This window comes from Adelges cooleyi, unplaced genomic scaffold, assembly GCF_023614345.1.
Source record: "Adelges cooleyi isolate 19-005CV unplaced genomic scaffold, UGA_ACOO_1.1 ACOO_flye_CR_arks_rails_tigmint_CR_PRNA_651, whole genome shotgun sequence".
Taxonomy (NCBI): Eukaryota; Metazoa; Arthropoda; class Insecta; order Hemiptera; family Adelgidae; genus Adelges; species Adelges cooleyi.
Genome location: NW_026096352.1, coordinates 12,829,009 through 12,856,777, shown reverse-complemented (window position 1 = coordinate 12,856,777; position 27,769 = coordinate 12,829,009). Strand labels below are relative to the sequence as shown.

Sequence of the window (27,769 nt, the reverse complement as noted above, 5' to 3'; positions counted from 1 at the left end):
AATTTATGCAAAGACTTCGGACGTTCACGCCCTGCTTTCTGAATGCCTTATGCCGAGTGGTTGCCAAATGACAAACAATATCACTATTATAATTACAAATTATAACATTAAAATGTAATATTAATAACAAATAATAATCAGTATTCACTTGTCGTAGTTCGTACCGTTATCTGTTATCACTGAATAATTATCAGTGACAATTTACAACTCACACGTCTAGTATACGCGATTCGCGACCAATTACAAGACTACGTCGTAATATTAATTACACGGTAATTTAATTTTGGTTATTATTATTATTTTAAACATAATCTTAATTATTTTTATTATTATTGTACATTCGTATGATAATATGTACGTATGACCACCACGTCACTTCGAAAAATAATTAAATACACTTATATAAACACTCGTAGCTAGTAATAATAATAATAAAATTACTACCGACGGTCTTTGTCATTGTTGGTCGAGTGAAACTTATTTGTCTTCGTCTAGCCGCCGTACTCCGTCGTTAGTATTTTGTTAGATAAAATATTTTGTTTTACTTCTATTGCTGTGTAAAATTGTATGCATAAATATAGGTATCGCTTATGCATAAAAAAAGCAACACTACTTAAAAAAAAAAAATTATAATCTTGGTTGTATAACTTTTTTTGTGCATTAGTGATAAACTGATTTATTTATATACTTAAAAAGAAATAATAAATTCTATAGCTGGTAAAATGTCAGAGTTGTCCATCGATTTGTCTGCCTCCCCGGCGATCAGTCCACTTGGTTTCACGAGTGGATCCACTAAAAAGTATTACCGGAAAACAACTCATAGGTATGTTTTTAAATTTGTTTTTTTGTGTGTTTGTAATTATAGTATATTTTAATAGGTTTGCTGTTTTGTTAAAATAAAATCTTTTAAAACCGAGTTAAATATATTTGAATAATAACATAATACTTACCTATGTATTTGCACACATTCATATTATTAAGGCTATCAACTTCTTGATAATCTTTAAATACTAGTATGTGTATTATTACTAATATTTAGTACTGATATTTGTTATATCCAAGCATAGGTACAAAAAAAAAAAATAAATATCATTTTAAAACAACTATAGGTACGTATGTATTTATAAATCTATTATCTGAATGTTATGCATTTTATAAAATTCAATGAAATCTACTTAAAAAAGGAAACAAGCTCATAATTATAAAGAAAGTTGGTAAATAATTAAATTGGCTTTAAATTAAAATAACTTATTATACTAGTTTACATCAATTGTTGAATAATAGCGAAAAAAATGCTCAATTTATTTAGTAGATCATATAATTATGTCTTTAGAATAAGATGAAATACCTTATTTATTTGTTCTTATTTCACCATAAGTTGTCTTACAGAAAGATAACTTATCATGTGTTTAAGTTCTGGAATAAACAAGTAAACATTTATTTATGAAAAGTTAGAATAAACTATTCGTTTACATGGAGATTTAAAGACTAATAGAAATTAAGTTATAAGTAGTATATCAATGATAGCTAGCTAGACTATTTGTTCTTTTAAAGGTTTGACATCAAGTTTAATACTAATAAATGTATTATCATCAAAACATTGGCCACAGCAATTCAACTATTTTATATGTATACTTATAGTACTATTTCTTAGCTATTCAGTATTGCAATCTTTTCTGATTATATTAACACGTTAGCTGCCAGGGGCCCAGTACTATTACTAATGAACCATTTGAACTGGGAACCCATTACATTTAATGGGTTAAATCTAATGGGAAATATAACTATCGATAATTATAATGTACCTATCTATCAATTAAAAAACACTACTACTTATAATTACTATTAATTTTTTTACTTGTCTAATTGTCTGTACTTGTATACCTACAATACAAGCTAATTATAATTTCATCAAGTACTGTATTACTCAATTATTCTATTAAATATTTGAAAAAAGTTTGGAACACAATAAAAATAATGAACTTAAGTACAATAGAATTGGTGAAACTATCTAAAACAAATATGTTACACGAGGTAGATCTGTAATAAACTATATAAATAAATCAATATTATAGTTTTAACTTGAATTTCTTCATTGATTATTTACTTCTAAATTTTGAATAGATATAGTTGAAAATGATTATAATGATATTAAGGAAACATAGATCTAGTAAACACTAAAATATCCAAATTATAATATACGTGCGATACGTATAATAACAATATTAATTATTTATAACATTTAAGTTAGTCACTTGGAAAAATAAATTTAATATTATTAAAAACTCTATTCACAGTAATCATTTACTTTTACTTTATCATGCATATTTCGGCGTTTACATTGCCATCTTCAGCGTTGATAGCAGACTGCTGAACATAAATTTTGTCCTAAAATTATAAGAGAGGGATCATGAAATGTCACATTTCATATTTTAAATTTGTAAGTACCTACCCAATTATCTATTGGGTACTGATTTTTTCCTTAAAGTACTGTTTTGAACGCTATCTGGATGTTTTTGTTTATATGAACAATATATAAAATATGCATTACAGTTTGTACATACAAAAATGCTTGTACGGCATTCAAAATGGTTGTACCATATTTTTCATTGTACTAAATTCGGATATTTTTAAGTTGGTTAAAGGTGTAATTGAAGTATTTAAGATGACGTTATACCCCCTATTTATTAAGGAGTTAGGTATAGGCAATTTTTTTGTAAATTATTTGTTTAATTATTAGTTAAGTAATCTTGACTCTTTTTTGGTAGTTAATTTATTTTTCGAAAAGTCACAGCATCCTTGACAGCGATTTAAAAAAAATAAAAATGTCATCTAAACTGGCTACGCATATTCTCTCTTAACAAATAAATAACAATTTATACAATTTTCTTACATATTTAAAATAATAAGAACTTTTTCTAGGTTCTCTGGTCGGCTTTTTTGGATATTATTAACCCAACATTCATAATTTATATTTTAATTCTGACATTTTTTAAACTTTTTTAAGTGCTTGTATTTAAGGTAAAATTAAAGTTTTCCATAAAACCGACGAGAGAACCTAGTTAAAGTTCTCCTCTTTTTAATTATTAAATGTGTGTACGAGTACAATGTCTAAGTAAAATTGTCAAAATAGCATGAGAATCACTGTAAATAATATAAGTATATTGGTGTGTGTGACGTATAAAATACATTATAAATGAATGTTCAGGGTTAATGTGCTATTTTAAGAAACCTTTTCTATAGAAAAAAAAAAAATGATATATTTTGTAATTTGTATAAATATTGGATAGTGTACAGCATGTTTGAGTTTGTTAATTTCACGGTTGGCTGTGTCTGCTCATTTGAAAAAGGATTTCTAAATTTAAAAACAAATAATGGATATATTCTGCTTGAAGTAAAAAACTATTATTATTGATTTCCATTCCAATGTTATGGCTTCCGCATGGTGTTATTTTTAAGGGGTGAATTGTAGTCAAAATATTATGGTAAACAATTACGGTTAATAAATTTCAATCATTTTTCAACATAATTTCAATAAAATCATAACCTAGAAAATTGTATGTTTTTTTTATCGAAATTTTGTAAAAAAGCAATTATCTTGACAATTATATAAATTGAATATTCTATTATTTTTATGGTACCTATATTATTTTATTATTTTTTCAAAGTAATTTTAAATAATTAAAATATGTTAAATCTTTTATTAAAATAAAACAACAAATTTTTCTTCAGTTCGCATTACCCTTCTAATTTTTAAAATATAAAAAACAATTTGTGAAACTCTTAACTAACATTTAAATTAAATTTTCAGTTAATATCTATTAGCTGCAAAAAGTGTGCCTCTAAAGTTAAATAATAATAAAATTAAAATAAATCCTATTTCTCTTTGATGAATTATTTTATTATATTATGTGTTAACTCCAATGTATTAAACATTGTTGTAACTGTTGTCACAAACGCTATGAAAACTGCATAATTATTATTTATTTTTCTATAGTACCCATAATATTAATGAAGTTTATCTAACAAATTTTCCGCTTTGTGAATTAGTGAAACTTATTGTTTGTACAAGATATACATATTATAATGATAATTTCAATTATAATAGGTGGATTTCACAAGAGTATATTGTTGTAGATAAATTACGCACTGAATTCTGTAGTAGGTAAAAATCTTTGATCATTAATTTTGTGTAAATATCTTTGGAAAATTTACTAACTGCGATCATTAACCGATAACTTATTGACCTATAGACTAGCAACGAGTTCACTGAATACCACTTGTCAGGTAAACCGGTATGAAGCTAAGTATTGTTTTAAAATAATTGCATTTAAAATAGATTCTATGTATAAATTACGTAAAAAAATCCAAATTTTCTTTAAACATTTTCTTCCAGTAACATAAAAAAAACATTTACTTTAGTTTGTAGAGAAAATCGTAATGTAATTGTTATGTTCTATTTTTCAAATGAGATCAATGTAAGTAAAAATATTTATACAACATCACGGTTATCTATTTAGATGATTGTAAATCTCAAATGAATCCAATAACTCTCTACTATAATGTTAGCTGCTCAATGAGCAATATCTTGAATATTTCCCTGAATATTTAGTGCGTATATTAAACATTTTTTAAAGTATCCGCCATCCGGTATATAGATATTATGATATAGGTATTTCATTGCCCATAATATAAGTCTAGAATACAGTACATTGAGAGTTTTTTTTTTAGGTATCTATCTTTGTCTAAGGTGTATCGGTATGTTTTATAATCCTTAACAGGTAGCAGAATTTTGATATTGACAAATAAAAATGTTTCCATAAAAAGCTAGTTTTGTATTTTTAATATATATTAATGAATTAATAAAATATTTTGAGTTATGCATATTACGTATTATAATAATTATAATACAATAAATTATGTATTGTGTTGTATTAAAATCGGTTCCACACTAAAACAATCGTGATAAAGTAAATATATTATGCCAGTTAATACATGATTTATACTCGTTTTTGGAATAATTAATTTAGTTTATTTAAAAAAAATATATATTTTATTGTTATATATTTATAGTCTTACATAGTAATGGCTCATTGTGGTAACGTATACAATTTAACTGGGACATTGAGGAATAATGATTGGAATAATCGGCTATTTAATACAATACATACTTGTCCGACTAAATAGGTGTTGCATGTATGGTTTGGTTTGTTACGATATAATTATAATCAAATGATATCGGCACCAATTGTTGTAGTAAACAATTATCGTTAATTATATAATATATATTCGGGACGCATCTGGCCAATATGTCCACTTTAATGCTTAAACGTGATCGCAATTAAAAATTGATTGTTTCGCTTGCACGGTCGAATCGTGAGTCAAGACGAGTACTCCGTTTGCATATTATTTTCACTTTATATTGAATAAATTATTAGTAATTGTAACTTTCAAGACCTCAATATTTGTTGATTGTATCAAGTTGTTGCCATTCAAATGTGCTATATGTATAATGTGCTGTTTTATAGAAAAAAAAATTCACACGTTTTTACCCATGTGGGAGAATAAACATTTCATCGAATTTAATTACAGAGATGCTGAATAAGTGACATTTCCAAACAAGTAAAACGTTACTTAAGGGGTTTCTATACTAATATTTATTAAGGGCCATAGTAAAGGCAATTTTCAATAAAACAAAATTAAGCTAAACTCATATATATATATATATAATAAGCTATCGTATTTATTAGTCGAATTTAATTAAAACATGGTAAAAATGTAACATAACAATTAATATATTGTATAATATTGTAAAGATAGAATAAAAATTGAATTTAAAATATAACTATAAAAGTTATATGATCAATAATATCACTTTTTTTTTTGTTACGCACTATAACAATTAGATCTTCTAAAACTCTTATAGGTTACGCCATGTTACATATTATCACAAATTTGAAATTTAAAATGAGATAATTAATAAAATATTTGAATTTTGTTAAAATTAAATTTTTTTCTTCTTAAGACTCATTTTAGAATAGAAAAAGTATTATTAGTATGTGTTTTGCTTATACTTATAAGGTAACAATGCTTTACAACAACCTCACAAATGAAAATTCAAGGGGGGGTCTATGATTTTAAAATGGATTTTGAATTTAATTTTTTGTAACTTGCAGAGGAGTTAAGAAGAGGGGGAGCTGTTAGAAACGCTAATCATTTTTTATAATTTGACAATCGTCGGTCGGTCGATGACCGATGTCTGAAACGATTTAGAATATTTATTTTTATCGGTCTGTGGGCATTTGCTAATTATTATTCACTTGTTGATTTTACTGCGGTGTTTCCTTTTGATCTCTCTATTTATCAGAATTTAAGTATACACCAGCCGCTAATTAACGTAGGTATTCGCTCCATTAAGAAATTACACATTGATATAGAAGTAACACATACATTAATCTACCGACTGATAATAAACTTAGGTAAGGTGTATTATTGTTATAGTTTAATAAACAAGGAAACAAAATGTTTGTTTAATTAACACAATGTATTATTGATAGATGTGACAATCCATTGCTTGACCTTATCTCAAAAACTAACTGGCGATATTATGTTGGATAATTTCAAAACTATTAGAAGAGTCCCAAGTGCATTTGAAACGCATGCTCGTGTCGATCAATGGCTAATCGAAACGAATACGATGAGTAGTTATTTAAAAAATTAAAATTACCGTTAGTTTTTTTTTTAATTTAGGTACATAGGTATAGGCAAATAATATTAATTATCGTTGTAAATACCGCATGCATATTTTGTAATAATTTTATCGAAATAAATTCGATATAACCTGTAAATTGTAATCTTCTGTACGCATTATATGGTCACAGAGTACACAGACTAATGCATATTTTAGTTTTAATTTTCACTCGTAGGCTTCATCGTAATGGTTTAAACCGTAAAATAAATATTATACAATAGAGATTTATAAACCAAAATTGGTTACTAATGTATTGGATTCCATTATCAATTAATGAATGCAAACGACTCCCATTATTACCGATTTCAAAGTATTTTTTAACGATTGTACCTAAACATTTTAATATTGTAACTTTCACTTTAAATCAGATAACTTGTTCCACTTTAAGGTCGGGTTTACACCTAGCCACCGATGTGTCTTGTAAACAAAGTACCTATCTAATAATTATTATTTACAAATCAATATAATTCCATGACAAATTACTTATTTTTATTTACTAAGTTGTTAAACGGCAAGTTATTTATTTAAGAAATATACATTTTAGAAAAAGGAAATTATTACATTACTCAAGTTATAAATTATAAAGTTGTATCAACTAAATTATGTCTGTACCTACTAGCATAGATTAAATATTATTTTAATAATATTTTAGTCTGTGGTACTATACTAAACGATACCATAATATACGATTTAATAATAATTTTGTTTTCGGTAAGGAATATTTTGTTAACATAAGTTTGTATTTCCGCAAAAAGGCGTTTCTTAAATGAACCACATTTTTATCCAATGTCAAACTTGTATGACTAATCTCGTTATGCGGTTTTTACGGAACATATTATATAATGGATGAAACAATGTCCATTCGTTAATAGTTAATATAAATTAATATCTGTTGTCGTTACAACGGGTGTAAGGTGGATTGTAGTACAGCTAAAAATTATTATGAATTTTGCAACAAGAATACAAAAACAATAAATGTATACGTTTTCCTGTTGAATCCCATCTAGTTCCAAACTTTATATAACACGTTAGTAACTTGCTTTTAAAGTCAACTAATTAATAACAGTGTATATTTTATAAATCGTTTTTTTAATTGGTTTGTTTTAAACAAAAATTTAAAAAACAAATTTCTCTTCTAAATTCTGAATTGCTTTTCAAATAATTATGTTCAGTGAGATCGTAAAATAAAAATAGTACGTGACTTCTGATTTCAACAGTAATGGGAGGTATAAGATACTGAATATGTTATAGTGTTACTTTTTAAGAAATTTTTTTTATTTTGAGCCAGTTTTGGATTCACTAAATCACATCTGCATTCCTTAAATAGTTGAAATTTGGTTCTTGTTATAAAAATAGCAAACTTTGCTGTACAGTTTTATTTTATTTTATTTTTTATAAAATAATACCTTTTTGAATTGGAAACAAAGGTCGGTAAATTAAACCATTTGTCAAAAATTAATTAGGTAAGTCAATAATTACGGGTTACTATTTTGAATTTAATGACTTTTGTAAAATACTTAGACCCTAATATTACTTCATGTACCTAACTAAGAACTATTTATGCATTCGGTCATTCTAAGCAGGTTTTAAAATGATTGTATTCGATGTGGTGTATATTTTCGTTTCGTTAACTTAAAAGTTACTTTAGTGTACATTAATTGTTTAGTACGTTTCTGTATATGTAGTATAAAAAATTGAATTGAATCGATTTTTAAAACTTAGTAAAACATTTTAGATTGAAAATCTAATGAAATTTAGATTCGAAAAAAAAGTCAATTTTTTTACGTATTGGACTGATATTGATTATCAATACAGCTGTGTCAATTTTTTTTATCATCAATCTATACTAGAACTTGTGCTTAAAGATATTTTTGTTAATGATAGTACGTTGTTAATATTTTATTGGATTTTTAAAGTTGAATCCTTGTACGAGGATGTCAGTACCGAAAGGGTTAACAATTTTGGTGGAATTATATTGTCCTAGAGTATTTGAAAATGTAGATAAGTATGTTCCTGGGTTGTGGTCTATAATTTGTTTTTTTATATATACTGAACTAATGGATGCACATGCACCCATGACCTGTCAACACTTGTGTTAGATGGAACGTAACCACGAGGTTCTGTCTCTTCGTTCATCTAACGAGTTTTGGTAAGATCCGTCCGGTTAGTCCACCTTTGGATGAAGAACTCCCACTTCCTACCAATCGCTAATTATCGTTCTATTCCTTTCCTCAGTTTTAACGGTAAAAAGTCGAGTAGCAGCCTTCTGATTTGGGAAACTTAACCCTCTCTTAAGTGAATAGATTCTACCGGATCATAATAGATTTTAATAGATGATGTAGGCCAGTATTAGGGCCCGTCGACAGACATCGGGCGGTACGCTCAGAGTTCCTATTTTTTGTCGTTTTAACCGGGTGTTACACCCATATTGGTAATGCGTGGAATCTTTTTTATGCACTAAAGAAATCTATTCGATTGGGACGTCTATATAATTTATGTATGTGTATGGACAGGGTTAAAAAATATACTCGGCGAGAAATCCTGAGTGTCAACGTCTAGAATTTTTATACGGTCGAAATCGATTTTTTTTTGTCACGCCGAACGGCGTTTAAACGGTTAATAATTAATAGAGACAATTATATAACACGTAGTATATATAATTAAAGTCCAGTGAGAAGCCCAGTGCTCCGGTCGTGTCTTCGAAACAAATACGGGCATGAGATCGGGCGAATGAATTATTCAACAGTCGGTCGTTCGTGACAAATTGGTGTTTATTAATTTTAATCGTGAGACAATAATAGTTATTGTACACGCTAATCGTCTGCGAAAAAATTGAATTGTTGTATGGAAAAAGGACAAAACGTCGCCGGGTTCTGATTTAGACGTTTTGAACCATAAGGGAAAGTATTTTGGGGGGCCCTACCCATAAATTAAATAAATACCTCCACCCGAAATTGTTTTACCCGTTCTATGTAGGACATTCATGATTATCCCCACTCCAATAAACAGGGCATTGGCCTCATGTAATAACATCAACAATAATGACATTCTTTACATAAATAGTGATAATCGGGATAATCTTCTAAGTTTTAACATTTATTGTTTCGATATTTTTTTTAATTTGTGTGTTCCCAATTAGTTTATGTGTTGGTAGTTTTATTTTATTATTGCTTACGTCTGCGTATTTATAGTAAAGTGTACCTTATGCCTTTGCCTGTTTATTAAATAAATTATAAATAATATATTGATAGTCATAACAATGGTATTGTTATGAATGAAATATATGAAAATGTACATTTGACGGTTTGCCTTGGGTTTAAATTAGCATTTTAGGTAATGCAATATTTTAGCTATCAAAAAGTCACAAATTTAATTTATTCTAATTTCAAAGTTATACAAATAAATTTGTATTGTATTATTAGGTAGATAATAAGGAAAACTGCTACTTAAATGTGTTACATTCATTTACATATTTTACCAGGTTACTTATACCTGCATCCCTATTTCCTACATATTTATAAAATGCAATGTCTCGCTGGCTGTTCGTTAGTGCGCTTATACATAACCAGAAAACCACTGAGCATTACACATATTTTTATTTTATTTTATAAATATGTTCCCTATAGTTTGTTATGTGAATACATTTTTTTGTGGTCCCTGTTTGATACAAATGTATTGTAAATTCCGAAAAGGGCCCATCTCGAGCTCTGATCAAAATTGAATTTTCCGCGTTTTTTCATTTATACATATAGACCGATATTTTATGAGCGAAAAGGGCCCAATTCTGTTTTCTATTGTGATGAAGAAAACATCCTATTTAACATAATTAAAAAGAAAATCAGTTTTTTGCATTTTCTGAAAATTTTTAAATTTTCGATATGAGCCCAATTCAAATAGTGTGTAATTGAAGTGAGGCACCTTTAATTTTTGGGACCACGGGCACGTGCCTACCTTGCCTAAAGGGAAATATGTTCTTGAACGTCACGACGGGTTGGTACTCAATTTTGTCGGCCCTAGGCCGTTTGTCTACCGTTTTTGGATCAATTCTGGAACTTCGTTCTCGCCTCTTGCGCGTTATCACGGCGTAATTATAACACAAATGTAAATTATAATATTGTATTTGTAGAGGTATTACCTATGTATAATTGAAAAAAAAATAGGGAGATTTCGTTGGTACTACGCTCAGTCGTTATCAATCGTTTTTTTTTTTTTTTTGATTTGTCCGACGGACTAACACACATACACACAAGGCTCAAAGTTCACAGTTGCCGTTTAAACAGAAGCCACAATTCGGTAGCGCGTTGAATCGCATTGGTGTTGTGTGCGGTGTCGGCCTGGACGAACACGTATGTCGTTGCGCCCGTTTGTTTGTTTGTTTAATAATAATATATTATTGATAATTGATTTTTATTTTTTGGCGGTATGCGCTCGTTACTGTTATAAACATTAATCGCACGCGCTCGCGCGTGTGTGTATGTGTGTGTGTGTGTGTGTGTGTGATTGCATTACAATGTCAAGAAATCGTAAACGCATACAAAACGTCGTGGACGAAACTGGTTGTCACTTGCGGACCGTTCGCCACGGCCGACGCTCTACCAATGTTCCTCGTTAACATACCTACTCGTGCACAGAAAATAGTTAATACCTACTAGAGTTTGAATTCGCGAAACCTTCGAACATATAATAATAATAATAATAAAAAAATATTCAATAATTTGCCGTCTTCTACGCGCTCACAATAGTGTAATATATTGTTATTAATATTATTATTTAATTGATTACCGAAATACTCGTCCGACCCCCCCGGAACCATGTCGATGAGGAAGTCGTCCAGGGAGGAGAGATCCCGTTCGGCTTACCGCACGCCTAAGATGTCTAGGTGCGAACTGTCCGACTGTGAGCTCATGTGTTTTTTCGACATGCACGAGCACAGCAACCAAGCAAGGGAAAATGCGCACAGGTACTTACCACCTTGTATCATGTATAGATACACATTTAATTTTAAAATACTCGTTTATATACATAGGAGAAGTTTTTTGGAAAATTATCCAATATTTGTATGAAGCATTTAAAAGTCAAAAAAGTCCTAAGCATTGTATCGTTTTTACAATTACTGTACCCGATATTCATTATTATTTATCGGTTGAATATTGTAGAAGATTTCACCCCTTAAAATTCCATCGACCACTGTCCAAATTTATTACAAAATACGCTGCTCCGTTACCTTCTCTAATTTTCAAAAGCCACGTCATAGTTTATATAAAATACAATAATCTTAATATAAAAATTAAATTATACTTGTTTTATACATTGTATTAACTGGCATTTACAATGGTCCAAAATAAAAATTGCCTTTTATTAAATACAAATACCTATAGCAAACGCCATACAATTTTTGAGTGTATTGCTAATTTTCTTCACATAATATTTTCCTGGAAAAAACGAATTCTTTAATGTAATCGACAATTTTATTTTATTTTAAAATTTAAAATTAAATTAATTGTGCAGTGTAAAAGCTATGCTAAGTTCTTCATTAGAGAGAAATGAATTTGCAAGTTCATTACTTATGAACGTGAAATTAATTGGTTCGGTTATAATATTAGGTAGGTACATAATGCGGACTAATGAATAAGGCAAATAAAAAAAAATAGTTCGCCATTAATAATGTGGTCAGAATCAAAATTAAATGACCCTGTCTAACCGATATAGGTAATTTAAATTTTATAGATTATTATTATAGATTAAACCTTGATCTTCCATATAATGTAGAAGTAATATTTAATGTGTATAAATTGTTAATAATTATTTGACGAGTGTAGTGTTTTATTGCTTAGATAACTAGGCGTGCTAAGAATCGTAGAATCGTACATATAATATAAAATAAAATACCAAACCATATAAGATAGTTGATTTATAAGAATAGCTCTTTTAGTAAAGCATACAATAATTATTCGTTAACAATTCATACTTGTGAATTATGTAAATTTTACAACAAAAGGAAATGTTTTATTTAAGATTAATTATAAAATAAAGGTTGTAATTATTACTAGTAATTTTCTAGACTCATTATATAAAGGGCCATTTATTTAACAATAATTCAAAATTTTACCTTAATAGTTGGATAAAATATTATGTTATTAATATAGTTTTATATCCGCACAAAGACTTCAATACATATATATAAATAATTTTGTTTTTTGTGTAAATTTGGATCTTATTTTTATTTCCGACGCCGTTTTCTATATAAAAAAAGATATTGTCTTTGGAAAAGAAAAATTTTTTTCACATTTAATTGAGTGTACTTCTATAAAAACATTATACAGATTATATTAATCATTAAAACCTAATTATTAGATATATCATTTAATTCATTACTTAATTACATAATTTAAACAGTCATTCTTATGCTATCACCGTCCACATTGTTTTACACATTCTACAGAACAAAAAATATTTTTTAAATCTATAATACGACTGTTAATATAACTTACGATTAATGCTAGAATTGGTGGAAGGAAAGAAGAATGCTTTTTAATTTATTTGTTGATAATTTCTAATTTATATTTGTACGATAAGAAAATATTATTGTACAGTGCAAATTTGTATTTTAGAATGGTTTTGCACGCATTGATTCGTTTTTAAAGAAAATATAAATGTATTATTATCTATAGGATAATCCATTTAACGCAGGCACTCATTTTTTTTGAAAATAATTATAATTTTGTAGTTTTTCTTTTAGAATATAATATTTTAGTTTATGCAATTTGATACTATTAGAGAAAATTTAAATTGATATCTTTTTTAATAAATTCTACAGGTCCATCAATTTTTAAAACTCAAGTGATAGCGTGCATACAGGGTGACTCTTTTATCATGGGCCACTCAATATCTGTTTTTATAAAATGTAAATATATAAAAAGGTTTTTACCTTTTAAGGTTTTTCAAAAGTAAAAACTAAAAAGTTGCAATTATTTTCCGAAAAAACGAGTGTCTTGCGTTAAATTGATCATCCGGTATATATTTTTGAAAATTTATCTAGGTATCAAAGCTATTGTTAGAACATAAAATATTTGACAACATTTTCGTCTACAGTTTAATAGTATACATACTATAATAGTTCAATATAAAAGTATACACTATTATATTTACTGGCATATTACTGTTAAAATTTGAAAACTGTTATTAATTAGAGAGACTCATGTTCAGTGGTGATCAGTGTTTTTTACGTTTATTAAAAAAAAAAACAGTGTTTACTGATATTTTATCTTACCTTTATTACATACAACAGAATTATGTGTAATTTGTTTATCAGGATGCAGTAGAGTACCTAATCTTTTAAACCATTCAGTAGAATAGTGAACTTGTACCTTTCTTGCGATTATCGTGGTTCGCTTACACATGGGCAGGGTTCTTTATAATTTCGGCGTTACACTTAGAAGATATTATAATGGTAGATAATATATTTATTAATTTATAGCAATGTTGCCAGCTGAGGGCGAAGATGAACAGGACAGGTTGTCCAAGACTGTTTATGTACACGGTCATTTAACACGTGCATTTGCATTTCCGACAGAGGTCGAACAACTTTTAATTATTATTGTATACCGGTCACGACGCGTTTGAGTTAGATTAATTGGCCAGCGTTATCATACAAATATCGTGTGTACACCATTTAAACATTTTTTTTTTAAATATTAAAATAATACTTTAAACTACAAAAATGAACAAATAAATGATAAAATCTTGACTGAATAGGTATAGATCAATTCATAAAAACTACATTTTACACAACAAACTACACATCCAAACGAGGCAGGTAAAAATGTATGTTATTATTATTACTGCCATCAAATACCAATTATTTCAGATGGAATGATTCATCACTATTAAATACAAAGTGATTTACTGACATTTAATGAACCATTTTATATGCAGATTTTTTGTAGCACTACACTGTTTCATAGTTAACTAATCACTTTCTTTATTGTTTCGATCATTTAATTGTTTATTAAGCATTATAGATGTGCATTAAAGCTTAAATGCGTTTAATAACTTCATTATTAATTTTTATATCCGCTTCTGACAATGCTACCTATGGATTAAATTATCGGCCTAGCCCAGAGACCTTTGGATTCTACTTTACACACAGTAAACTGTGCGACGTAACATTAAAGATGTAAACGCTTATTCGCCAAAGCTTACATAATATTGGCCGTTTTACTAATCTGTTTTGTGGTTTTGCACCCTAAGTACATTTTATAAAATATACCTAATGTGTATACCAATGTATGGTTGTGTTGCGGCTTTAGTTTAAAGAGGTCACAGTGCCTATAGTACTCAGTAATTTCTGTATACAAGTACATGTATAATGATGGACCATATTCATGTTGCTTAATGTGAAAAAAAAATGTGTAATTCATTAATTAGAGGAAGAATAGTCGGTGTTAAAATAATCTGTAAAATATATAAATTGTAGATTTACACTTATAATCTATTAAATAGCAGAGAAATTAAAAAAAAATTATAATATGTATTTTTTTGTTAACGGTAAAAATAACAATTTCTTAAATATTTAATCGTTAACAAGGTCAAAACTTCTAAACATTTATTTTCTTGTTTGTTTTGTCGTGTTGTTTTATTTCATTATCAAAACGTTTTTGATAATTAATTCACAATAGTACATTCTATGTTCAATATAGCTCGCTAATAGAGTGCACACGCGTAATACTGACCTATCGAGTACCCTAACACTTGGGATTAGATAACGCGAATCTTTTTATTCTTCATAAAGTCGAATTTGTCCCGTATTGTGTCGTGGACATAGCCGTGTGGTTAGTAAACATGTATTGTATAATATAATATGTTTTATCAACGTCTAGTTTAGTGTAATGCCCATAATAAGGTCAAAATTAAATGTTATTCATACTACAATACCTACGAGTATGAATGAAAACATTAAATTTACATCATCCTCTTGTTTCCAGCTTCATATTATTATGGAATGTGGCTGATACAATCACGTGATTCCCAATGGTAGTTAAAAATACCGTTCAGGAAATCGTTAAAAAAATCAATAAAAATATAATTTAATGGAACAATTTTAATGAGGCCAATCGTTCGAATTCTGTACTCGATAAACCACAATTGTTTAGCAATGCCAATATTTCTAGATCATAGAATTTATAAAATCATCGTAGTCATAATTATTTTGATAGTAATACTTACCTAACTTTTAGATTAATAATATTCTTACATGTTAAAAAACTCAAAAAAAGCGTTTACCAATTTAAAATGTTGATACCTTATTTCATGTAATTTTTATTTTGGACTGAACCACCGCAACGTCGTGATATAAACTTAAAACAAATAATTTATAAAGATTTTTTTTTTGCAATTTTAAATTGGCCGTTTCCAGCACATGTTTATTTTAGTAGATATTTACTTTTTTTTGCTTTATCAAATCTCGGAATGCCGAATGAGGGTAGTATGTATAGCAAACAAAAAGATTGATGAAAATTCAAAACTTAACAATTTTTAAAATCTTTTGTCTACGTATTAATGGAATTAAAAACATATTATTTTAAAAAAACGTTCATACTTCTTTTACGTATAATCGTTGAAGGTAAAAATCTTCTAGGTATCGAAAAACATGGTAAAATATGTACTTAAAGTATAGGTAAAAAAGTTGTTTTCAAAATATTCAGTTTCAACCTTTCAGGTTGAAGCCTGATGGAAATATTATTTAATGGCAATGATGATCAATAACTAATAATGCGGTCTTGTACTTTACACTAGATAACAACCTGAGCATAGAATACATTGGTAGATAGTAGAATTATTATATGATTCAAGTCTAAAGATAAAAAGGAAATAGTTAATTATAAATTGTAAATTTTATTATAAAATTGTTCTATTTAGGGCAATTTCTGGACTGAAAATTAGACTCTAGATCTAGTGTTTACCTAAAAATACACAACTAACAATGTGTTATATTATAAATATATATATGCTGCCGGTAGTCTGTGAATGTTATGCGCTTATATGGATAATACTACGGTAATTAACAGATTAGTCAAGTTCACGTTCGAGGTCTTAGTCGAGTATTTTATTTATTCTTTCATTTGCTTCTACATATAAGTTATTTACGGTAGCTAGTGCTCATTATTACCGCGGTAATAGCATTGTAGTTTACCTTATTCATAATTGTATAATATCTTGTATGTACAGTACGCGTGTATTATGATTATGTATTCCAGTTGTAATCAATATAGTTTACAGAAAAATATATTAGTTCAATCAAATTTTCGGTGATTAGTTTTTTTCCTGATAAACGAGAAAAATAATTTAAAAAAAAAGTATCTGATGAACAATTAGTTGAGAGTTTGTGTACAAAAGTATAAAGATCTAAAAAAATCAATAGAAGGAAATTTAATCTAGCCTTGAAAATAAATAAATGTTATTTATATAATGTATTAATGCAGTGATTTGGAGGTGTATAAAGTGTACATATGAGACCGCATCAGGTGGCTGTGAAGTATGAAGGGCAATGATTAGAGTGGCCATCCATGCTGGTATGATATATAAATATAAAATTGATAATTTATGCAATTTGACTTGCAAATTAGTTTTTTCCAACAAAATGTTAAATTGTTTGTATTTGTTATACTTAGACAATGTCGATTGATTATAATTATGAACTTGTTTAAAGTAATTTATTTTGGAACACAAATTTAAAAATCTACTAACGTCAATTATTGTTTATTGTTGAATAGGTTATGGTATTTCGTGCTAATCAACAAAACCTAATATAAGCCAATGTTTCATTTTTGGTTACATTGTACCATTTTTGTTGTTGTAAAAAATGTTATTTTTATTCTCAACGCTTCAGTTTTCAATTAAATCATTAGAAATTAACTCATTTTTATAACAATTGTTTCAGTGATATTGAAATGTATTTTTAATGTATGTATTATGGATAATGTAATGATTATTTTTAAATGTGTTTAATTGTTTAACTTAGCGATAAAAAAATTAAGTGAGATAAAAATTAACCAAAATATTTTCTTAACACGTTCACAGGGTAAGCCAGTTTATTATAGACAATTACACATTTATCCTTGTATTAAAACAGCAAAGGAAATTGTTTAAAACTAAGTGGTTGGAATTTTTTTTTTTAAATAGGCCATACTTCTTAGACCAGAGGCGTGCCAAGGAGGTGGTTTTAGGGGTTCAAACTACCCCCAAATTGACTGGCTTATTTTTTTTCCAACTTATGTTATTACAAAATCTGTTTTGTTTTTAAAATTAATATAGTATATACTTACATTTATTTGAATGATGTTATTCTAAGTTTTGATGTTTAACTTTAAAACTTTAAGGTTACACTAAACCACCCCTAAAAAGAAATCCTGGGCACGCCCTTGACCTAGACATTAGACTTACCAGTTAGCAAAAGTTAAACGATAGTAGTAGTATGTCGATGGTAAAATTTGTTAATCTTAAAATACGTGTTGATGCCGAACGCCGATAGATTTTTGTCGCTTATAGTATAAGTTAAAGTGACCTATTTAACTTATAGTCTATTCGTAAAAAATCAATGTGCTTGACGGCCTAATTGTGTCAGCTAAAAAATAAATGATGCGTGATCGCTGTATCCACCTTGAAGGCTGAACCTTATTGGGATCAGCGTTGATAAATTTGATAAACGTTTTTAATATAATATTACATTTTCAATTATATTTCAATACGTTTTGAATGTTTGAATCTTAAATATCTGTTCAGTTTTACGTTGTTTAGGAGAAAATGGTAAATGTGATACAATATGAATATTATAAATTACAACCATGCTATATTATAATTTTACTTAACACTTTTAAACGTTTACAATTATCATAATTTCGGATAGATCATTATAAATATTTAAAGTTTAAATTCGACAATGGCCTAACTGATAAGTATAGTTGGAGGTGACAAATAACGTATTACGCTTGTTATAAATGAATTTATGATAAAGATAACGTAAAAGCTAAATAGTGTTCGGCTTAATAAGACAAAATGAGAGCCATTTCCTTTATGGTGGGCCGAAGCAAAAATAATAATTTGGTACCATTTTAGATAAAATACAATTTAATGGGTATATTATTTTGAACGAGACAATTAAAAAATACCTGCTTGGATGGAAGTAATGATTTTAGATAATAGGAATCGAGTGTGAAAATTAGGTGTAAAATAATAAGACAAATTTGAGATGTGTTTACATTAAATATTTTATCAGGAATGTTCAAACAATAATTGTTTTTAGCTTGAAAGTTTACCAATAGCCAAAAATTGCGACTGAAAAGATTTGGACACACAGAATGAAGAGAGTAGAACGATGAAAAATATATTCTATTTTTAATATAATAATATTAGCTTTTTTCGTTTTGTTTATATGTTATTTTAGTCATTAACTGAATGACCCTGTCAGTCAATACATAAATGCCTAAACAATCATACATATTTCTAAAATACTGCCAAGTCTTGACTACAATTTTAAGTTATATTAACTAAGATTTGGTTTTACATAGACTTAGGCTTTGATGGCTTAAATCAATTTGGAAACATTGATTAGGTGTTCATAAATCATCCACTGTACCCAATATATTCAATAAATAAAATAATTTACACTATAATAATATAATAGCATACTTACTTTTCAGTATAACGGTTTTAATCCAAACTTATGATATTTGCGATTGGGTGAATCCCAAAATTTTGTTGCAAAAATGAAATATTTGATGTTTAATAAATTGATTCGCGTTCCTCTAACATATTCAGTAATATTTTTAAAAGTCTGGCAAACACAATCCGAAATAAATGCTACAAAAACGGTGCCAACTAAGTTTTACTTTCAGAATCACCCAATTTTTGTATAATTTTAATGTCTGACAATTGTTTCAGTCTTCACATTTCCTGTGGGTTGCTGTCCTACACTCAATCCTTATGTACGTGTTGGGATTTGTTGATTTTATTCGGTAAAACACTTGGCGTGATGAGATATCGGCACAACGTGCACGCGATCAGACTTGGCAGTTGTGTGACTTTTTTATTTGTATATTACCTATATCCATACTACGGTGCAGTGTTGTATCGAGTACCTGAAAAAAAAACATAGGCGCGTCCACGTATCGAGCGCAATATTTTTATCGGCGGCGTACAGTGTTTGTTAGTGTGTTAAACTTAAAATCCATTCTAGTCAACGCAAGAACTCGAGTGTATACTGATGGGTTTTGCTTGTGCTGTTTTACATTACGTTAACTGTAACGGTAGAAAATAGTATTATGAGTCTGAATAGAGATACAGAACCCGCCAATAGGTATATAACAGATAAATAATATTATGTGTATAGATTATAGATGTGCTTAGTTATAAAGTGCTTGTTGTCTTATATTCGGTTTTTTTATAACCCGGTAGTTAATAATTGATATCGAACATTTTTGTTTCAGAATTTTCGTCAACAGGAGTTTACACTTGGAAAACATAAAATTCTATGGATTCGATATGGACTACACGTTGGCCGGTGATTATTAGTTATTCTAATTATATTAGTTAAAAAAAACTGTTGAAATAATTAAATGTTAGTTTCAATTATAGCCTACTGCTATTGTATTTAAATTTTCGGCTTAATTTTTTGTGTTTAAAAGTCTAAAAAAATCCACATAAGCGTTTTAAAAACTCTCTTAAGTGCGATAAGTAATGTAAGATTTGACGGTTTTTTCAGAATACAAGTCGCCAGCATACGAAAGACTGGGATTCGCGTTGGCCGTGGAAAGGTTGGTTTCGCTCGGTTACCCCACGCAAATACTTCAGTTCGAGTACGATCCAACATTTCCTGTGAGGTAAGTCTGTGAAAGGTTTATCGCAGTAGCACTTGAGATAAGCCCAAATACTTGTACTTTTAGTAATATGACGTTTAGTAATACACGTTTCAACTAATATTAAAAACGTGGTCTACTCTGGCATTGCTTTAAGTACTCAAAAAAAAAAAAAAAATTGAATAATGAGACTTAACTTTGATGAAAGTTTGATTAAGTATAAGAAATATCAGAATTATTTATCAATTATATTATATTTACATAAATATATCAAATCACTAATAATATGTACCTACATTGTATATTATGTAGTATTATAATAATAAAGTTAGAAAAATATGTTATAATTGTTAACACAATTTCCATTTAACTATTTTCATTTCTATAAAATGGTTTTAGTTAACATTAAGCTAAAATTTTTAAACATAAATTAACATAGGAAAGAAGGATCTATTTTGATATTACATTTTTTTTTCAGTTTTTATAACGTAAAATCTATTTTTGTACAAAAACATATGTATCTACTTCAAACGTACTGTTCCTGAGATTATTTCGATTTAAGTTTTGATAAAATATTGGAATTCTTCATATAATTTGCAAAGCATCGATCTTGGTACAATTTTAAAACGTTGATTCCGAAAACCGCACACTTGTGATAAAATACAGGGCAAAACCGCACACTTTTTTAAATTGCTGTATTCAAAAATCGCACATTTTATAATCACGTATAAACTATTATTTATTTATATATTTATTCAAAGAACATTTTTTTAGGTACAATTTATATATTGAAAAATTAAAAATATAAAATCAAATCAAAATTTTACTTGATTGCTGACGTTTTTTAAAAATGTTAAACGATCGCCGTCCTTAAAAAATTCTTCCCAACATTTAAACAAGTGTTCCTAAAAATAAACTAAATTTAATTAAAAACCATGTATTAAAAATATTGAAATGTGCATATTAACCATATTTTGTTGGCAGGTTAAAATATCGCAATTTGAAACAAAATTTAGAGCATTTTCTGAACTTTTCGGTAATTTTGATAGAAGTTTCCTACTTTCATAATACATTGATTTCTTTATGAAGCTTACGTGATTACTTCCTATTATCGTATTATTTTCTATGGATGACATCTCTTTGCGTATTATTTTTCGCGGTGTCTCATGAATGTCATTAGAAGCCTTGCGTTTACATTTATGACGTACCTCTTGTACCTTTTTTTACCCAATAAAGTGTACGGTATTTGGCTGCAACCTTTTAAAATAATTTTTAGTTAATTAATTATTTCACTTTAAAAAAGTTAAATATTGCAGTTTCTTACATTGAAATAATTAATTAACTAAAAATAATTTTAAAACTGTGCCACGATCGATGCCTTGAAAATGTTATGAAGAATCCAAATGTTTTTTCAAAACTTAAATCAGAGTATTCATAGGAACAGTACGTTTGAAGTAGAACGAGTTGTTTTAGACCAGAAATGCGCAAGTGTAGACGCTCCTAAAAATATGAAATATCATTACGGTAAAGCTCAATCTCCCCCCTCTCCTTATGCGTTTTATGAAGCTTATTGCACCAATAACGTCATCACGATTTGATACAAAGTTGTTAATAATTTGTTGTTTTGCAGAGGTCTGTGGTTCGATTCGCTGTATGGCACTCTGCTCAAAGTGGATTCCTACGGTAACATATTGGTGTGTGTGCAGGGTTTCGAATTTTTAAAACAGTAAGTCTTCAACAATGTTTTGCAATAAACAACATATTGTAACCTCTAATCGATTCTGCGTGGTGTTCGTGTTGTAGTTCACAAGTATACGAATTGTATCCAAACAAGTTTCTTCAGTTGGACGAGTCCCGCGTTTACGTGCTCAACACGCTGTTCAACCTTCCAGAAACATATTTACTGGCGTGCCTCATGAACTATTTCACTACTTCGCCCAACTACATTAGGTAAGTACTGTATAGCGTGCGCACCAAATTCGGTCTTACTTATTTTGTCGAGTACTCGTCCCAGAGAGAAAACCGGCGTGCGCAGCGGAGACCTGTTCATGTCTTTCAAATCGATTTTCCAAGACGTCAGAAACGCCGTCGACTGGATACACATTCACGTGAGTCGTGTTGTGTTATTAGCACCGTCAGAAACATATTAATCGGGGTTTTTTTTTTTATACAGGGTGATCTGAAAGCGAGGACCATCCAAAATCTGTCGGACTACGTCAACAAAGATTCGAGACTGCCCATGTTCTTGGACCGTATTCGTCAGAGCGGCGCCAAAGTGTTTCTGTTGACTAACAGCGACTACTGGTTCACCAACATGATCATGACTTATCTGTTCGACTACCCTCATGGCGCTTCGGTAAACCACAGTTTTGCCCTTACCACCGACGGACTCGATTTCTTAACGATGACAGCTAACAGCAATGGTTTTGAATATTTTCAGCCGAACGAGCCGCACCGAGACTGGCAGACGTACTTCGACATAGTCGTCGTGGACGCCAGGAAACCTTTGTTCTTCAGCGAAGGCACGATACTGCGGCAAGTCGACACCAAATCGGGAGCCTTGAAAATGGGCACGCACATCGGACCCCTGCTCAAGGGTCAAGTGTACTCTGGAGGTAAAATTTGCCTCTCGACACTCGTCCGCAACGGTTTTAAGGTATCGTTTGTCCGTTGTAGGTTCGTGTGACGTGTTCACCAAGCTGATCGGCGCCAAGGGCAAAGACGTGCTGTACGTGGGCGATCACATATTTGGCGACATACTCAAGTCTAAGAAGATCAGAGGCTGGAGAACGTTTTTGGTCGTGCCCGAGTTGGTGCAAGAGCTGCACGTGTGGACCGACAAGTGTCAGCTGTTCGCGGAGCTGCAGAACTTTGACATAGCCTTAGGCAACATGTACAAGTAAGTGTGATCCATACACGCTCATACAGGATCACAGTCGTATTGAGCTAACGAACTGCGCTTGAGGAAAATAAGAAGCCTTATAAGGGGATTTATCGTGTTTGTGGTTCATTGACTTTTCGATTGAGTGCATATTGTGTCGCGTGTACATCAGTGTATTGTAATCTTTTTGCCCACAGAAACTTGGACAGTAGCACCAACGAGAAGCCGGACATATCGAAATTGCGCATAGCCATGCGGGACGTGACGCACAAGATGGACTTGTCCTACGGCCTGATGGGCAGCCTCTTCCGGTCGGGCTCCAGGCAGACGTTCTTCTCGTCTCAAGTCACTCGGTACGCCGACATATACGCCGCCTCGTTTCTCAATCTCATCTACTACCCGTTTTGCTACATGTTCAGAGCGCCGGCCATGTTGGTAAGCCATCATCATCTTACTTAGGCACAAACGGTAATTGTAGGATTCGTACGTTGGAAATTGTCGGACGATGCATAATATTTGTTATCGGTTGAACCGACGACCTACTAGTTCTTTTATCGTTTGTTTTGTGCGCCAACAGACGGTGCACGTGTCGAGCTTATACACTAGACGTGTTTGAGATAAGCCATTACTACTTGCAATAATTGTAGTGCGAATATAGTTAGTAAACTGGTTAAAAACTTTGTGCACGAGTACACCGCTGAGATTTGCTGCACAATATCTTAGGGTTTCACGTGAACCGAAACAATGCGGCCGTGGGTCGCATTAGAGATAATAGTAATACACTGCTCTCGAGTGGTCGGTTGAAGCAACTGTCCGGGCCCTACAATCAAACGACCTTATATACAATTTATTCAAAATTAATTCACATAGGTATTCACTACCGTATTTCCTATATCTAGATTTTGGTTTGATGATGATGTCATTTCGTGTTTCGAGCGAGCACGTCTAACTGTGTAGTTGTGCATGTTGTCTGATCCAATACTGACCTGTAAATATACCGGATGTACTACTGTCTTGATTTGCCCTTCGACAGTTTTTCATGCATAACGAGCATCACAAATAATTAAACTTATTATGGTTATACCGAATCGGCGTTTTCCGTTGTCTCGTGGGACGTCTAGCTCAAAAACATTTTTGGTTTTTTAAATGCACGAATTTTCAATCGAGTTTATCAATTATTATCGACGTTGTTAACCCCTGCGAAAGAAGTTCAGGACTATTTAACACACAGTCGAGAGTTATTAGACTAAACAGGACATATACATAGGCGAGATACGACAACGTGGAATAGGGTGCGCACAACGGACCTACGGGCTTCAGGTCTGTAGTACATGGGCACGTCCTGAGCCCACCCACTATAACTAAACTCTGCAAGTTTAATTTACCGAAAACTGTTCTCGAATAAAGCTACTAACTCGATTATAGGGGGAAATTGAACTTTGAGAAATTGGCTATGATGAATTTATCATCTTATATGTATCATACAAATACATTATAAAAAATTCAATTTCTTCTAGTGGATATTCTGTACTTTGGTAGGCATTTTAACTTGTCGATCGTGGTTCTCGGTAATTTCTCCAGGGCAATTATCCTTTTCCGTCAAAAATAAAATCTAATTCAAATTAATCGATAAATTAAGTATAAGTAGCCTATTTCCAAAACTAATTATCAAGACTTTTTGAAATTTTGGGAAAATAAGAAAAATTTGATTAGACATTTCTAAAACAACTAGAGGTATAACATACAATTATTTTTAATTGTTCTATATTTAATGTTATTTTTCTAATTATGTTCAAAATTTTAAAATTAAGCAAAGTGGAAAAAATCAAATAAAGATGTGTTATTAACTTACTAAACATTAATAATTTAGTATTGTCCTTTATTAAAGTAAAATTATTTCTTACTTGAAATATGAAATTCGTTATATTGATAATATGTACATTGTACACAATAAGTTCTGACTCAACAAATGAATAGTTTATTATGTTATGTTTATTACTGCTGATAATAACTTTTTAAATAAATTTCAGTCAAAGCTGATAAAATACTTAAGCCAAACAAGTTTTTTTTTATTAAATCGTAGTTAATAATAAAATAATAATAATTAAAACATTAAAAATAGATAAAACAGCCATATACTCGTATTATCAATTTTGTTTCCTAACTTTATAATGACTAATCATATTTTATTGAAGTCTTTAAAAGTAATCATAAGCAATTTAACAATACAATTTTTTGTTTGAAAAAACGTAAGAAATGTAAAATGTAAAAAATGTATAAAAACCATATAACGCAAAATATTTTTAAAACATATCTTGACTATATTTTTAAAACAATGAAAAAGTTTAAAAATGTGTAAATATGCACACGTAAAGAAACATACTAGATTAAGCAACACAATAAAAATGTCACATGAATTTATGTTGTAGATAACTTGTATATACTATATTATACTAGTGTAAAATAAAAAAACTGTGTTTAAAATATGTTTGAACTTTTGTGTTGTTTGGCCATTGATACATATTATTATTGCACGCTGTGCTATCATTCTTAATTTGTCGATTAATTTGAGTTAGATTTTTTTTTTTTTGGCGGAAAAGAGAAAGGTGCGGTTTTGCGACATTTGCTGTAAAAGATAAAAAAAAACAATTCGCTCTTTCTTGGACTTGGAAGTTAAGTAAACGGACCTTGGCAATGCCACGTGTTCTTCGAATACTTATGATCTAAGTGCTATCCATTTGCATTGTATTATTAATATAAAGTGTATTTTCAGATGCCGCACGAGTCGACTGTAGCGCACGAACACGAACAGAGATTAAGCAAAGAGGAGGCTTCTTCGATTAATGCTATTAATGAAGAAAACACAACTCAAAAACCAGAGCTTACAATGAAACCTCTGGATTCCGCGTTGGATCAAGTAATATATTAACAATATACAATTCAATGAATTCCAAATAATACCTGTTTTTTTATTTTTATTTGTCAACATATTTTGTGTTATACATTTTAAAAGTTTATTTGTCTATTCGTGTCAGATTAGGTTAGAATTTTGCAATTAAAGACTATACTTCTCTACTTATTAAACATAACTATTAACTTATTGAATAATTACAGTATTGAGTTCTCAAATAAATAAAAGTGTTATGTTAAAAAAAAACATGAAATCACATGAAACCCATTTATTTTGTTTTAAATAGGTTTCTTTGGTTATAAAAAATCAGACCATAACACACCAATTATTATATTGTACTATCCCTATGTTTTGTTTCATTGGAAACATGTTTTAGAACGCGTTAGCTATGCTGTTAGCTTAATTTCTAGCGTTAAAATTGAATCGGTTTTTTGTCTTGTAGATTCAAAATGCAAACACTTTCACGACGTCTAGGCCCGTTTCAGTGACGCACACCCACGACGAAGACTGTTCGGACGACGAAGATATAGGTGGCCAAAAACAATAGGTTTAAGTTTTTAAATATATATGGTACTTATGTATACACATACTCGAATACATAATATATGTATATATATATATATATATATATTAACTAACTGTCATTTTCATGTAAATCATAAAGTTCACGTCATGACAAAATATGTTTTTGTCACAGTGATTAAAAAAAAAAAAAAAAACTAATCTAGTTATTATAAGGTATTATTGTTAATACGGTACAACAAGGTTTTTATTTGTGATGACAATAAAACAGTGGTTTTTTATTCATTTTACAGTATTGACTATAATTTTTTCAGCAAATATCAATTTTAATAAGTACTTGTCGATATAATATGTATTATTGTTGTTATAAATAAAAGTTTTACTTCGCTAGTCTCTACTATAAAGTGATGAAATTTTACGAAGAAAAACATACATCGTAACATTTTGAAGAAACCTTATTAAAATATATTATTATAAATAGTTTATGTTACGTGTATAAACTTGCTCATAACAAAAAAATTTAAAGATAATCATTTTTTTATCGGTCGTCCAACAATGAATTACAATATTGTAGCAATACCATCAATGAACAATATTATACTGTATAATCAATATTTTATTAAAACAGATTATTTTATATTTTAAAGACGATTAACAAGACGAGTAGTGTATGGAGTAACCTTTGGACATTTTTTTTAGCATACCTAAAATTATTATGTGTACTTTGTATATTGAACGATTAGTTTTTATGTAATTTACCTAAAATATTATTATGTATGTAATTATATATATACTTTTGTTTTTTAACATACTAATTTTTTTATTTTTTTTCCTTTTTACTAATAAAATAA

The 27,769-nt window shown here is 29.4% G+C and overlaps 1 protein-coding gene across 5 annotated transcripts; it reads left to right on the top strand.

Annotated features, from left to right (window-relative positions):
• The first annotated feature begins 146 nt into the window (after positions 1-146).
• Positions 147-27,725, top strand: LOC126844904 (cytosolic purine 5'-nucleotidase). Of its 5 annotated transcripts, none has more exons than XM_050583388.1 (13): positions 147-272; positions 715-823; positions 20,236-20,309; positions 20,511-20,628; positions 22,235-22,330; positions 22,408-22,554; positions 22,619-22,712; positions 22,778-22,960; positions 23,045-23,219; positions 23,281-23,503; positions 23,683-23,920; positions 26,259-26,402; positions 26,839-27,725. In XM_050583388.1, the coding sequence occupies exons 2-13, from the start codon at positions 723-725 to the stop codon at positions 26,941-26,943; spliced, it is 1,698 nt and encodes a 565-aa protein (XP_050439345.1). In that variant the 5' UTR covers positions 147-272; positions 715-722; the 3' UTR covers positions 26,944-27,725. The 5 variants fall into 5 exon arrangements, with proteins under 5 accessions (XP_050439345.1, XP_050439347.1, XP_050439344.1 ...); XM_050583387.1 differs by lacking the exon at positions 147-272 and adding an exon at positions 304-510; XM_050583390.1 differs by lacking the exon at positions 715-823 and having other exon boundaries at positions 177-272.
• Positions 27,726-27,769: the final 44 nt, after the last annotated feature.

Excerpts from the sequence above, each read along its gene's own strand:
- LOC126844904 (XM_050583386.1), top strand. The coding sequence starts at position 11,563 with ATGTCGATGAGGAAGTCGTCCAGGGAGGAGAGATCCCGTTCGGCTTAC. Across the intron at positions 22,331-22,407 it reads GGTTTCGAATTTTTAAAACA|TTCACAAGTATACGAATTGT; the intron begins GTAAGTCTTCAA and ends TTCGTGTTGTAG. Across the intron at positions 26,403-26,838 it reads TGGATTCCGCGTTGGATCAA|ATTCAAAATGCAAACACTTT; the intron begins GTAATATATTAA and ends TTTGTCTTGTAG.